This window comes from Coccinella septempunctata, chromosome 4, assembly GCF_907165205.1.
Source record: "Coccinella septempunctata chromosome 4, icCocSept1.1, whole genome shotgun sequence".
Taxonomy (NCBI): domain Eukaryota; kingdom Metazoa; phylum Arthropoda; class Insecta; order Coleoptera; family Coccinellidae; genus Coccinella; species Coccinella septempunctata.
In genome coordinates this window covers 30,223,584-30,239,123 of record NC_058192.1, presented here as the reverse complement: position 1 = coordinate 30,239,123, position 15,540 = coordinate 30,223,584, and the positions used below count along the sequence as shown (strand labels likewise).

At 38.2% G+C, this 15,540-nt stretch overlaps 1 protein-coding gene across 1 annotated transcript; it reads right to left on the bottom strand.

Moving 5' to 3' along the window:
* Positions 1-9,709: 9,709 nt before the first annotated feature.
* On the bottom strand, positions 9,710-10,189 carry LOC123311640. Its single transcript, XM_044895706.1, has one exon. The coding sequence runs from the start codon at positions 10,187-10,189 to the stop codon at positions 9,710-9,712; it is 480 nt and encodes a 159-aa protein (XP_044751641.1).
* Between the last annotated feature and the right edge of the window lie 5,351 nt (positions 10,190-15,540).

The window sequence follows — 15,540 nt, the reverse complement described above, 5'->3', positions numbered from 1 at the left end:
AATCTTCGAGAGAATTTTACCGGCCACACTAAGCAACGATATGCCCCTGTAGTTGTTGCAATTCGACGTATCGCCTTTGTTCTTATAGAGGTTGATAACTAAAGCGTCTCTGAAGTCTTGTGGTACATCTCCCTGTTCCCAGATCTTGCGGAATAGTGTTAGGAGACTATTGACAATGTCTTCATCCAAGGCCTTGAATATCTCCGCTGGAATGCCGTCTAGATCAGGTGACTTATCATTTTTCATATTTTTAATTGCACTTATGATTTCCGACATTGAGATTTCGTCATCAAGCGATGTCATCGGACTATACGCGGGAAGCAGGTCTAAAATGGACAAATCCGAGTCGTTATTTTGATTCAAGACCTGTGAGTAATGCTCCTTCCATCTTTCGCGAATTTTTCTATCATCAGTTAGAATAGCTCCATTAGTATCTCTTATAGGAAAGTAAGCTTTTCTGCTTGGACCATAAACAGTTTTAATAGCTTCGAAAAAACGCCTGTAATCATGGTTATCGGCGTAAGCTTGTATTTCCCTAGCTTTTTCTTTCCACCAGCTGTCCTTGATTTTTCTTATTTATGGACGGACCTCGCGTTTTATGTTATTAAAACATTTTTGGGCTGCAACATCGCCAGGCTTGTTGATTGCTGTTTTCATCGCTTTGTGTTTTGCCTCCAGAAGGGGTGCGATATGAGTTTCTTTCTCGGCGAACCAGTCTGGGGATTTTCGGGAGCGTTCTGTGCCCAGTATTTCTTTCGCTGAATTTGTAAGAGATGATTTGAAGCGAAGCCAATGACTCTCAATGTCGTCGTCATAATCCGGTGGTGGATATCTTTGACGGCAGCTGTGAAGCTTTTCTTTGTAGAAGGGTTTTGTAGTTTGGAGATTTGAAGGCGCTCTCTTAGTAACTTTGTCCTGCGTTGGTATTTGGGGAGCATTGAGATCTTCATTCTCGAGATTACCAGCCTATGATCAGTCCAGCACTCCAGATCTGCTCTGGGTTTAGTGACCAACACCTCTTTGAGATCTTTTCTTCTCCCGATCACATAGTTGAGAGTATGCCAATGCTCTGAGCGCGGGTGGCGCCAGGTCCCCCTTGAATTGGGTCTCGTAATAAAGAAGGTGTTCGTTATACAAAGGTTGTGTTCTGCACAAAGAGCCAGCAGACGTTCTCCGTTCGAATTAATGCTATCTGTGCCTTGTTTCCCTATTATTCCCGGCCATAGTTCTGTGTTTTGACATCTGCCCATTCTGGCGTTGAAGTCTCCAAGGAGGATAATTCGTTCCCGTTTTGGGATTTTTCTTAATGTAGCAACGAGTGATTCGTAGAAAGTGTCCTTTGAGTTGTCAGAGGAGTTCAAAGTGGGTGCGTATACTGCAATGATGTTCACAAACGTGTTGTTTGCTGCAGGAAATTCATTAAACGTTCTGAGATGTTTTATGATGCCTTGTTCATATATTCAGGTATGGAAACTCTCTTATTGAAACTGGTAATATATTTCAAAATGATTGAAAAATACAATATGAAATTATTAATTGACAACTGGCAATAGGTAACTCGGATTTTCACTCGTCCCCAACATATCCTTTTCTGAGTTCAAAATCTTTCAGGTAACGAGGGATTCGTTTAGTTCTAGTTGGTCTAACTTCACATCGATGCTCTGCAGATATGTCCATTTCTTTTTGACTATTTTGTACAACGCGGTCTGGGATAACTTCAAGGATAGGCTCGGGTTGAAGTAGTCGGCTGATGAAGTCGTGGCCACATTTTTTCCCTGGTTCCTAGATATCTCAAACGATTCCATCAGAATTTCGAGGGGCAGAATGTCATTCTCGTTACCAGAACACTTAACATATCTTTTCTTCAACTGGTTTCTATGTACTCTCAAAATTCTCTGGGAATTTTCAAGTGATATTACATACATGACATTCCCGATCTTGTCGGTGATTCTTCCAGGTTTCCATTGGTAACTATTATTACTATGAACTTGGCAATAAATCATATCACCAATTTCAAATGATTTGGAAGGTATAGCATCATTGTCGTTACCTTGATGATCTACTCGAGATGGCAACAATAGGTCAAGAGTTGTTCTAACTTTCCTACCGAGGGGCACTTCTGCTGGAGATGTTCCATTTGGCGTATAACGGCTTGGAGTAGTTCGGTAAGTCGCTAAAAATGTCTGAATCTGTTGTCCCAATGGTTGTCCACCCCTTTCAATTTTTCTCAATGCTCGTTTAAAAGTATCGACAAACCTTTCCACTTGACCATTGGATTGCGGGTGGTAGGGTGCTGTCCTTATGTGATCGATTCCATTTTGTTTGCAAAATATTTGAAAACTTGGACTGCAAAATTGACTTGCATTATCGGAAACAAGAATTTGGGGATTTCCGAATCTATCAAAAATTTCTTCTGATGTTCTGATAATGAATGCAGTTGTCGTAGTTTTCGTGTTCACTATTTCTGGCCATTTCGAATAAGCATCAACAATAATCATAAAGGAATCTCCTTTAATTGGTCCTGCAAAATCTATATGAAGTCGTTGCCAGGGTCCTTACGGTGTAGTCCATGGCGAAAATGGAATTCTCGGAGGAGATTTTGCCGCTTCAGCACAACTTGAACATTTTCTGATGAAATCTTGAAAATCTGCATCAATATTTCTCCAGTAAACGTAAATCCTTGCAAGGGATTTCATTCTTTCTTGTCCTGGATGACCTTTATTTAATCGGTGCAGAATACGACGCTTGAAAATTTCTGGAACTACCACGCGTTCTGCGAACATCAAACATCCATCAACGACTGAAAGGTTATCTCTTCTATCGTAGAATGATTTGAGTTCTTTATTCAATTCAACATTTCTTGGCCAGGTATCCTTTTGTACGTATTCAATTATGTTTTGAAGCTTCCTGCATTTGGAAGTTTCTTGTTGAATCATCCTGTGAGTAACTGGAAGTGCATCAATGGCAATATTCAGAACCTGTAGGACCTCTGCTTCAATTCTTATTGAAGAAATTATACAGGGTCTTTAACGAGGAACCTCACTCATATTTATACGGGAAACTACTGAACGTATTTTCATGAAATTCAGCACTTATAAGTATTTCACGATGCTGATGAAAACTAAAATATTTTCAAGGCATGAGCACCTCCGGTTTTTCCGGAAATGACGTCAACTTCCGTTTTTCAAATTAGAACACCATTTTTTTATTGCAGATATAGATTCCTTAGAAAATTTCAAGTTATTTTGATGTAACATTTTTCAGTTTTGGTTGGAAAATTCTCTCTGAGCGGGAAAATTCGAAAAAAAAAATCGAAAATAGAGCTCCGCTGAAACAAGAATAACTTCGAGGTTTTTGGATGGAAAATTTTCATTTTTGGGATTTTTCAAGATGTAAGATTGATGTATCCACTTTGAAAATCGAAATCGCGATTCATGATACAGGGGGTGAAAAAATCGCTTTCAAAGTTAGGGATGACAAAATCGTGAAAAATCAATTTTTTCAAATTAGAACCCCATTTTTTTATGGCAGATATTGAATATACGTTGAAAAATAATGTGAGTGTATGCATCACACCCTTGCCCTAAAGTGGATATTTTCTGAGTTATTTACAAAAAACTGTTTTTCGTCTTGAATTTTCAGCTATTTCTATTCCCTTCACGCCAAAAAGATGAAATTTTCAGGAACTGTTACTTAAACCATGTTTCAGATTTTACTACCCTAATATGCAAGAGAAAAAAGTTACAGGTTGTTCCTAAATAGATGGCGAATTTTGATTCGAATTTGTATCGGAAACCTCTTTATTTCAACTAATCGGCCATCGGTTTTCTCTCCAGTGATAAATAAACAATTCCTTATGAACCATATGCAAAAACTTACCATGTTTTACATTCTTTTTTTTAATGATAGATATCATTAATTACATCTGCCAAATTCCTCTTTATTCAGTAGCATTTTGTGTTTACTATTAATTTGGTGATAATTCGTATTAAGTTATAAAATCTATCGCTATGCCTAATTTTACCAATGAAGATTATTTAAATCTCATTCTACTTCATGGAGAATGTAATAAAGTTGTAGATAGAAGATAGAACGATTCGACTGTTCATTGAGAGGTTTCCTGACCGACCCAGACCAACGAGAGATACCATTAACAGAACCATGACAAACTTGAGAAATGTCGGATCTTTCGTTAAGAAAACTATACACAGAGAAAAAAGTGTAGAAGAAGATGAGAACAACGAAATTACAGTTCTTGCATATTTTCGTGTGAATCCTCAAAATTCTCTCAAAGATGCCGAGATTGATCTGGGATTATCTCAATCGAGTGTTTGGAGAATATTAAAAAAACATAAAATGCACCCATATAAATTCAATAGGGTACAGCATTTGAAGGAAACTGATTTCGTCAGGAAAAGAGTTTTGCGAAGCTATGATGATTCGATTTCAAGAGAATGAAAACTTTTTGGACTGTATAATTTGGACAGATGAATCTAAACTCACAAAGAATGGTTCTTTCAATAGGCATAACAGTCATTATTGGGATGAAGAGAACAACCACCACTTCAGACAATGGAACTTTCAAGAGACCTGGAGTTTCAATGTTTTTTGCGCCATCAAAAATAATGTAATTCTCGATGTTCACATTTATGATGGGACTTTAACTGGTAAGATAGAACACTACACATGTTTGCATTATTTAAAGAATGTTCTCTCTTAGGAGATAGATATTCTGACATATTGACTCAAATAATTGAGCCGCTAGTCCAGAACCATAATGACTTATGGTATCAACAAGATGGCGCACCTCCACACAATTCACTCAATGTGTCAAATATCCTCTACAGGCTATTTGAAGATCGATGGTTGGCGAACAATGGTCCACATCTTTGGCCACCACGTTCTCCCGATTTAACTCCTTTAGACTATTATGTTTGGGGTAGGATAAAAAATATTGTCTACTCATCTTCCCTGACTGATGAAGAGGACTGCATAGAACGAGTCAGAAATGCGTTCAGGTTTGTTTAGATTTTTAGATTCATAGTTTTGAAGCTCAATTTGGTTTTTAAACACTTTTGCAGATCTCTTCCTCCCGATGAAATAAGAAGAGCAACGCACGAAGCATTCCTGAGACGTATAAATAAATGTCTAGAAATTAACGGTCAAAACTTTGAGCATCTTCTCTACTTATAACTGCGAGAGTTTGCCATGGTTCTCCTAATAGTAACTTGAAGTCGGTTTCAAGAAGGGGTGAAAAATCTACAGCATGGTTCAAATAACAGTTCCTGAAAATTTCATCTTTTTGGCGTGAAGGGAAAAGAAATAGCTGAAAATTCAAGACGAAAAACAGTTTTTTGTGAATAACTCAGAAAATATCCATTTTAGGGCAAGGGTGTGATGCATACACTCACATTATTTTTTAACGTAGATTCAATATCTGCCATAAAAAAATGGGGTTTTCATTTTAAAAAATTTATTTTTCACGATTTTGTCATCCCTAACTTTGAAAGCGATTTTTTCACCCCCTGTATCATGAATCGCGATTTCGATTCTTAAAGTGGATACATCAATCTTACATCTTGAAAAATCCCAAAAATGAAAATTTTCCATTCAAAAACCTCGAAGTTATTCTTGTTTCAGCGGAGCTCTATTTTCGATTTTTTTTTTCGAATTTTCCCGCTCAGAGAAAATTTTCCAACCAAAACTGAAAAATGTTACATCAAAATAACTCGAAATTTTCTAAGGAATCTATTTCTGCAATAAAAAAATGGTGTTCTAATTTGAAAAACGGAAGTTGACGTCATTTCCGGAAAAACCGGAGGTGCTCATGCCTCGAAAATATTTTAGATTTCATCAGCATCGTGAAATACTTATAAGTGCTGAATTTCATGAAAATACGTTCAGTAGTTTCCCGTATAAATATGGGTGAGGTTCCTCGTGAAAGACCCTGTATATTCCTCATTTTGAATTGCATCGATGTTGATTAGCCTTGAAAGTATATCAGCGTGTCCAAAATTTTCTGTTTTAACATATTCGATTTCAAAATCGTATGCTTTTAGAATAAGAGCATACCGTTGTAACCGATTTGCTATATGCACAGGAATGCCTCTTTTTGAGCCAAATATTGCAAGTAATGGCTTGTGATCAATTTGAAAAATCACACGGCGACCATATATCATACGATGGAACTTTTTCGCTGCAAATACTAGTGCAAGAGCCTCTTTTTCTATCTGGCTGTACTTTTTTCTGTGTCTGTGAGCGACCTAGAAGCATGATAGATTGCTTTCATTGATCCATCTTGGAATTTATGGAATATGCAAGAGCCAATACCACTATTAGAGGCATCAGCTGCTACTACAATGGGAAGTTCTGGGTTGTAGTGAGTCAATAGGAGATTTGATTGTAAAATTTCCTTAAATTTGTCGAAAGATTGCTGACAATCACTACTCCATTTCCATTTTACATTTTTCTTCAATAATTGGTCGAAAGGTTTCCGAAGTTCGTGCATATTCCTAACAAATTTTCCGTAATAATTAATTGCTCCTAGATAAGAACGTAGTGTAGATATATCGTGTGGTGAGGTATATGGATAACTGCTTCAATCCTTGAAGAATCGGGCTTTATTCCGTGTTGATTGATAATATTTCCCAAATATTTGATTTCGGGTAGATTGAACTTACATTTTTGAATCTTGAGATGAAACCCGAATTCACGAATCCTCTGTAAAACGTTCAGCAAATTCCGTTGATGGAATTCTTTCCAGAAATGATGATGTCATCAATATATGCTGCTGTTCCTTCCAATCCTGATATCATCGTTTCGATAATTTGCCGAAACAATGTTGGAGCTACTTTGATTCCAAATGGAAGCCTATTGTAAGAAAATAAGCCTTTATGAGTATTGATTGTGAGGTACTTTCTTGAATTTTCCTGGACCTCAACTTGTTAAAATGCATCAGACAAGTCAATAACGCTGAATACTTTTGAATTGGCTAATTTTGAAAAAATATCATCCAAGGCTGTAGAATAATCTCCACAGATACGTAAACTCCCATTTGCCTTTTTCTTTACTACAATAGGTGCAGCCCATTCAGAATAATCAACTGGAGAAATTATGCCAAGATCTTGAAGTCGATTCAGTTCTTCTTCAATTAGTGCCTGTGCAGCGTAAGCCACTGGTCGTTTTGGACGAAAAACTGGCTTAGTTTCTAGCGAAACATGCAATTCCACCTTCATTTTTTTGCAAAGATCAAGTCTATCATCAAATATATCAGGAAATTTCTCCTGTAATTCTTGAACATTTTGTGGATTACTATTCGGAATTAAGGGTAACATATCTTTTCTTGACACAGACATCACATTACAAATAGAGTTCAGTGGAATGTCCCACAATCCAAACATCGTGATCCAATCGATTCCCAATAAATTGAGATTCTTCACTGGACTAACATAGCATTTTCCTGAATATGATTGATTGTTATAGGCTATGTTGCATTTGAATTCTGAAATGAGAGGAAGTTGTTGACCGCTTGCATTTTTGACTAAATTTTTCGTTGGGAAACATTGAGGCTTTCCTAGTTTGGTCCACGTTTCCTCCGATATTATGGTGATATCTGAGGCAGTATCGATTTGCAGATTGACCGTTACGCCATTGATCATTAATTGCAGATTCTTGCGTCCTGTTAGTGAATTCTCCTGAGATATTATGTTGCTTCTGTAATTGCTGTTCTGCTTGTGGTTCCTCCTCTCATTCTTGCCACAAAACAAGGATGTGACCAACTTTCTTGCAGGTTTTACATGTGTGATTCCGGTAGGTACAATTCTTGGCAAAATGCATCTAACCACAATACCAACATGCTGATTTTGGTCTCTCTCTGCTTGAATAAATATTCGATTCTACTTTATCTTTCTTATTGTCATCATACGATTTCTTTGATGACCAATAGTTCTTTTTTGAAATTGCGTTTACCATTGATGTGTTGGCATGTTCTACCATTGCGGTATTTTTCTTCAAATTGATTATGCGCTGACATTCAGAAATTAAATCTTCAAGGTTAAGAGATTCTGAGTTTTTCCCATCAATTTTCGATAATAGTCGTGATCTCACATCTGAATCGTCATCAGACTCAAGCCCACACACGAAAATAAGACATTTGAATTGATCAGCTGTTATTTTCCTGATGTCAAAGTCTTCACAAAACTTATTCACTTTTGCAGCATATGCAACGAAATCTTCCGCACTATTTTTAGTAAGTTTCATACACTGATAACGAGTGTTAAAAATTGAAGTTTTCTTTCCGAACATTTCTTTGAGTTTAGCTACTGTATGTAAAATTGATTTCTTTAGCTCTTTTGGCAAAATAAGATTGATGAATTGTTGATGAACTTGTGTGTCCAATTTCCTGAGTAAAAGTCTCACTTTAGCTGGATCTGAGAGTTTTTGTGCATCCTCGATGAACAAACTCTCATAACGTCGGTACCATGCATCGAAAGTAATGTTGTTTTCTGGATCATAGTGGAATTCAGTGATTCCATTGCCTAGAGTTTCCATACGAAATTCTTCACTTACTTCTGCAGACTTTGGTGAAACTTCACTTGACTTGAATTTCTGAGACAGAAGTAAAAGAAATTCTTGTTGATTCTTCATCAATTGATCCTGCTGAAGCTGCGCCTGTACTTGTTGGGCTTTGATGAATTCAGTTTGTTGTTTCTTTGGTTGAAACAACACTTGCTTGAAGTTTTTAGGGCAACTGAACGACCAGACTCAGAACGTTCAAGGGAATGTCTTAACTCCACAGTTGCCGAAGAGGTATATTGATCAAACTAAAGATGAATGATGATTTTATTATTACAGTCTAAGCTTATATACTAAATTGAATAATGACGATAGAAATAACATTGCCATATTTGGTATTACTGCACTGACGGAGTCCCCGGTTGCATCAATTGTTTCTAGCCAGTCAGCAGATTTCGGTAGATCGACGGCTCGCTCGGCGTGACCCAGTTTTGTGAATAATTCAGATGGAATTCTACATATTATTGAACTTGATTATTTTTTAGAATAAGGTTCGAATTTCGAACATTACTCCCAAGGCCGAAATGCTGCAGGCTATGATGTTGGAGCTCCAGTGTTGGCAATCTGTTACTTCTATTGTCCTATTCCCTAATTTCCTATTTCTAACTCGTGTGACACTCGATCGAGTGCTTTATTGGGCATGGTCATGAATGGGTGCTGACGTCCGGAGTTGGTCTCTCGTCTGGAATTCTTTATTTTTCGAGGAAGGTCCGACTTTGTTAGTCTTATCGTTTCTTCTTTCTTCTTGCTCGACCGGGAGTATACAGATTTTGGTTATAGGTCTTCTGATCTCTTTCCCATCTTTGCATCGTATCGTAGCCACTCTCACAAATCCGTCGTTTCCTGGGTGACACTGCGTCACTCTTCCCAAGGGCCAATAGTTGGGATTAACGTTGTCCTGTTTGACTAGTACGATATCTCCTATTTTCATGTTTTCTTTTTTATCCGTCCATTTGCTCCTTTGTTGCAATCTGGAGAGATATTCCGATGTCCATTTCTTCCAGAAGTCTTGTTTCATTTTTTGTATAAGCCTCCATCTATCTTGTAGGGTGATATTCTTTTCATTGATCTCTGGTTCAGGGATTGAATGTAGTGATTTTCCTATGAGAAAATGTCCAGGCGTCAGCACATCTAATTATTGTTGAAGCTTGGGACCAGTGTGTAATATATCATTTAAACTGATTCCGGTACTGGTTTTCTGGCTCGCGTCGAATACGACACGCAGTTTTGTTGTTTCTCTGTCCTCTTTTATTACTGCTTGATGCGGAATGTAGTATCTTGTGCTGGTCGTCTGATTTGCTGGAGTCATGTGTTTTAGTTCGATATATTCCCACATGAATTCTTTGTACATTCCTTCCAATTTCTCGTCCTTTTCGAACTTCTTCTCTATCTGCAAAAGTCGAGCGATGGCGGTTTTTCTTGATTGTCCTAGCAATTGTTCCTTCTCCTTGAATGGCAGTCGTACAGTATATGTGCCATCCTGATTCCTCGTGTAAGTTTTCTTGAAGAATTCTTGGCAGGGACTTTCCTGGCTGTTGTTGTTTGTGAGGGTATCTGCTTCTTCTATTTCCCAGAATTTTGTTATCTGTATTTCCGGTGTAGTGGTGGCGATCATACTGGTTATTTGGAGTTGCGGACCAGCTGATGTGCTACCGGAGAGAATCCATCCTAACTCAGTGTTTTGTGCAAGCAGACCATTTTTAGATTTTTTAACACCATCCTGATTTCCGTATATAAGTCGATTCCTAGGAGAATGTCGATTTTTCCGGGTTTATAGTAAGTGGGGTCGGCAAGGATTACGTTGTTCCAATTTTCGTCAGCAGTTATCGATTGTTGAGGCATGGAGCTGGTCAATTTTGGTAGGATGTATAGCTCGGCTTGTAATTTGAAGTCGCTTGAAAATCTTGGTTTCATCACGGTGTGGATTTTCCATTTTGAAGTCCCTGCGTCGCAAGATCCTAACCCTGTTATGTTCGCATGATGCCTTTGCTTGGGCATTCCTAAGGTATTTGCGGCTCCTTCAGTTATAAATGATACTTGGGAGCCTGGATCAATAAGAACTCGCATAAGTTCATGGTACCCTTTGTTGTTTTCAACATTAACGAATGCTGTGGCCAGGATGGGGATGGTTGGTCCATCATTGTTATTTGAAGCTTTTCCTAGATGGGACTCGAATCCATTTTCATGCTCTCTTGTGCGTTGACTTTTGGAGGTATCTTGCTTCTGTCCTTGCTGATTTAAATTTGTTTTGAAGTTCCGATAATTTTCCCAATGCAATGATGAGTGATGAAAGTTGTTACATTTGAAGCAGAGATTCTTGCTCGGGCATTTCGTATTGCTCGGATGCTTCAAACAATTCTTGCAGAGGTGTTGTTTTCGTACAAAATCGTTTCGTTCTTTTACTGACATATCCTTGAATTTTTGGCAACGGAAAATTTCATGGTTGCTGTCACATAAACTGCATGATTGTAAGTCGGTGTGGTAGTTTTGAAATTTATGTCTTTGTCCTGTTGATGGATGATCTGATTTTTTGATTGTGCCTCGAAGTGCTTCGAGGGATTGGAATCGATTTTCTAGAAACTCCAAAAGATCTGCCAGTTCTTGAATATCCTTGTGTGTTGTGGTAGATTGTTCATAGAGCCTTCTTGAATCGCTGTCTAATTTCTTTAGCAGCATATGCGCTATTATGTTGCTACCCAATTGTTCGGCTGTGATTCCCATATTTTCAATGGCTCTCAGATTTTCTTGAACAGTGTCGTGAAGTTTTTTAATGGATGCTGCCGACTCTTGTTGCAAAATTGGTAGATTCAAGATGTTGTCGGCGTACTTGCTGAAGAGAAGTCTGTTGTTGTTGTACCTCCTCTTTATCAATTCCCAGGCGATGGGGTAGTTTCTTGATGATACTTCTAAATGTTGAATGAGCTTCGCTGCTTCACCCCTGGTTTGGCTCTTCAGGTATTGCATTTTTTCAGCGTCCCCTAGTTCATGGTTTTGGTGTATGGTTTGAATGAATATATCTCGGAATGTGATCCAGGTCTCGTAGTCACCAGTGAAGATAGGGATGCTGATCCGTGGCAAATTTATGGAAATGTTTTTGTTTTGGAACTGTTTAGTATCAGTCGGAGAAGCAGTGATTATTTCTTCTATTATTTCCTCATATTTGGTTCTAAATTTTTCGAAGACTCCGTTTTTCTTGTATTTGTCTATTTCTTCTTCATTGATAGTTAGCATCCGTTCATAGAGTGCTTCTATGTCCCGCCAGATCCTGGTTAGGTTTGCTTCGAGGAAGTTGTATATTTTGGGATGTAGTTGGCACTGTATTTTTGCTTGGGCCCTTTCCATTTCCCTTTTGAATAAATCCAATTTTATTTGAATTTGAAGGATGGAAGGGTGGTGGTAGCTGACTTCTTCTGACATCGGAGTGGACTTCTGCCATGTATTGATATAGTTCTTGATTTCTTGGTAGCATTTGGATATCTGACCATGTAAATCTTGTTTGAAGTAGGAATGCTCTTCATCAAGGGATTTCCGGAGTTCGTTATGATTTTCTTGGAATTTGTTCAGTAGATCTGCGGCCATCATGGATTTTTTCTTGAAGTATTCCTCTGTTTTGCGTGCAGACCCGTCTTTCTTGAGTGAAGATAATATTTTGCTCAGGTCTTGACCAATAGTCATTTGTTCTCCCAATTTTTCTTCCATGTTGGTTGAAGGTTTCATGAAATTTCTGCTTTGAAGATTTTTTTTTTTTTTTTGTTGATTTTCCGGAAGGCTAGTTCACGGGCTCTTAGTTGGCGCTGGAAGGCTTCTTCGCGGATGCGGGTGTTAGCTCTGGAGGGCTTCTGCTGGCGCTGGATTTGGCTCTGGAAGGCTTCCCCACAGGCGTTGATGTTTTGATCGAGATTAGGGTCGTAAATCCTTTCTCTCGATCCGGCTCGAAGGACCAAAAAATGTTGTTTCTTTGGTTGAAACAACACTTGCTTGAAGTTTTTAGGGCAACTGAACGACCAGACTCAGAACGTTCAAGGGAATGTCTTAACTCCACAGTTGCCGAAGAGGTATATTGATCAAACTAAAGATGAATGATGATTTTATTATTACAGTCTAAGCTTATATACTAAATTGAATAATGACGATAGAAATAACATTGCCATATTTGGTATTACTGAACTGACGGAGTCCCCGGTTGCATCAATTGTTTCTAGCCAGTCAGCAGATTTCGGTAGATCGACGGCTCGCTCGGCGTGACCCAGTTTTGTGAATAATTCAGATGGAATTCTCCATATTATTGAACTTGATTATTTTTTAGAATAAGGTTCGAATTTCGAACACAGTTATTGTTTTTTGGAATTGCTCCGACATGATAATTATTCACAGTATCCTCGTCGCCACTTTTATGATGCCTTGTTCATATATTCAGGTATGGAAACTCTCTTATTGAAACTGGTAATATATTTCAAAATGATTGAAAGATACAATATGAAATTATTAATTGACAACTGTCAATAGGTAACTCGGATTTTCACTCGTTCCCAACAAGATGCCAACTGGATTTTCGGTTAGTTTGGCGGACAGGTCGTTTCTAATGGCAAAGCCTACACCATGTTGTCTGATTTGGCCTTCTGGCAAGCCCTTCCAGAAAAAAGTATAAGCATGTTCTACCAAGCTACCTTCGCTCGAGAAGCGTGTCTCGCTTAAGGCAACTATTGCAATGGATGTTCGTTGCAGTTCCTTATCGATTAAGGCAGTAGGCACGCCTCTCTGGTCTCTCAGCCTTGTGGTTGTCTAGCAAGGTTCTGACGTTCCGCATGCTGCAAAAGCTATCATTGGTTGTTGTACGATGATTCACTCGCTCAGGCACCCTCCCCCGGAGATCCGAATAGGAGGGTATTTTACCTCCGGATGCAAATTTTGTCTGTTCGACTGATCAATCTTTTTGTAGGAGCTGCGTTAGAAGGTGTTTTAAAGCTGCATTGGTAACGCTGTCAGTGCAACTTTGGTTGCGGTTGCGACTAGATTCAGGCATGGGCAAACTTTTTGAGGGGAGGGCCAGATAAAATGAAAAAATACCTAGGCGGGCCAAAAAAAAGTGAAAAATACACCTTTTTACAAGTGATCAACTTTATTTCGATTTTTACATCGAACATGACTTACATCCTAGAAAAGTTAAAAAAAATTACGAAAATTAATTATTTTTCGGTAGGATACGAAGGATTATGTGAAAAATGAAACTGTGATTGAGCTTCTAAGAATTCTGGTGGAAATTGGCAGTGATGATGCTAAAAGCTGGTCACTAAAGGTGCCAACAGATTACTCTGACGTGACGTGGGCCCAAGTCATAATGCGCATGATTCAAAAATCTAACATAGGATTTTGGGCGGAAGCGTTAAATTAGTCAGACGTGACGTTGACACGTGTATTTCCACATTCCCACATTGAACGCTTTCGCGCAAAATCCTATGTTAGATTTTTGAATTATGCGCATTATGACATGGGCCCACGTCACGTTACAGTAATCTGTTGGCACCTTTATAGTCGGTTGCTTACGCTGCTATTCATAGTTTCATAGTGGGAAACACCTGTTCACATAACAATATGCAGTTGTTCCCGAGATATTATGATTATTCATTAAATATGCCTACGATACCAGATTCTACCCGTCATATTTGGTGCTCCTCCCTCAAGTAGTAATGTTGTAAATATTGGTCAAAGGTACTTTGAAGGACGTGATTGTTTGTTCCTTGAAATTTTTAAAAAAGTGTGATATTTGTATTGCTCTCATCAATGAAAATCAAAAGGTCAAAAATACTTCGAATTACACGAAGACTCCCAAGCAAATCCAAAATAATTTAGTTTAGAATTGAGAGAACTAGAACACTACACCTATGCTAAGTTGCGCGGAAGTTTTGCTAAACTAAAATTAATGGAAATCCAATAATTAGTTCTTAAAGCTCAATAATTTTCATTTAAAAGGAAACTGTTACTTAATCGATTCAAACTACGCAGAATCGAATAATTGAATAAATTTTCGTGTATTAATCACACTTGAATACTGCCTTCATGTTTGGATCTCAGCAATAAGAGCCGATCGTTGCAACTTTTGGATTCCATGCATCATTACTTGTGTTCTCTGATGCAGTCGTTGGAACATCGAAGGAGATTTGGCGACTTTTGCTTTTTCTGTGGATACTATCAAAGTCGATTATCTGCGCAGTTACAAGAAATAATGCCAGCCGCCGCCAGATGCACACGCACTACTAAGGCTGAATCTCGAGCACAACTCTATGCAATTTGAATAACAAATTGGTGGTCGTCTTCGATGTATAATCTTCAACATTTTAAGATGGTTATAAACAGGACGCAACTTACGCTTTGAGACAACTATAGGTATTAGTTGACATTTTTTCCCTTATCTCAGGCGGTCAAACTTAGAAAACAAAAATACTGGTGATTATTTCAAAATCTTGACGAGGGCCGGATTAGACTCTCACGTGGGCCGGACCTGGCCCGCGGGCCGTACTTTGCCCATGCTTAGACTAGATTTTCTTGTGGCACAGGTAACCTGAGACGACAAGATCTGAGACGTAACTTAAGCAACGCAGAGAGCCATTTCCTGCTCAAGCCAATTTTTAGGCTAGGTGATTGTGGGAAACAGAGATATACCGCTCATGTTCGGTCTATAAAAATATAATTCATCTCGGAAATACCGGATTTCCCATATTGGACGAAGTACTTTAGTCAATATGAATTGGATGTGGAATATGTATCGATAAAAATACGAAGATACTCCGAGCACAAACATCGGGTCCCAGACAAAAATTTTCATAAAAAAAAAATTGAAACGAGACATAAATTCTTGCCACAAATATGTAGTTACAGATGTAGTTTTCTTTTTTCGGAAGCAATAAACTAATTCAGAATTTTCCAAAATATTTATATATGCTAATTTTGCACTTAAGGGGTGTTATT

What these genes read in the sequence shown, in the direction of transcription:
- LOC123311640 (XM_044895706.1), bottom strand. Translation starts at nt 10,189, where the DNA reads ATGATCGCCACCACTACACCGGAAATACAGATAACAAAATTCTGGGAA.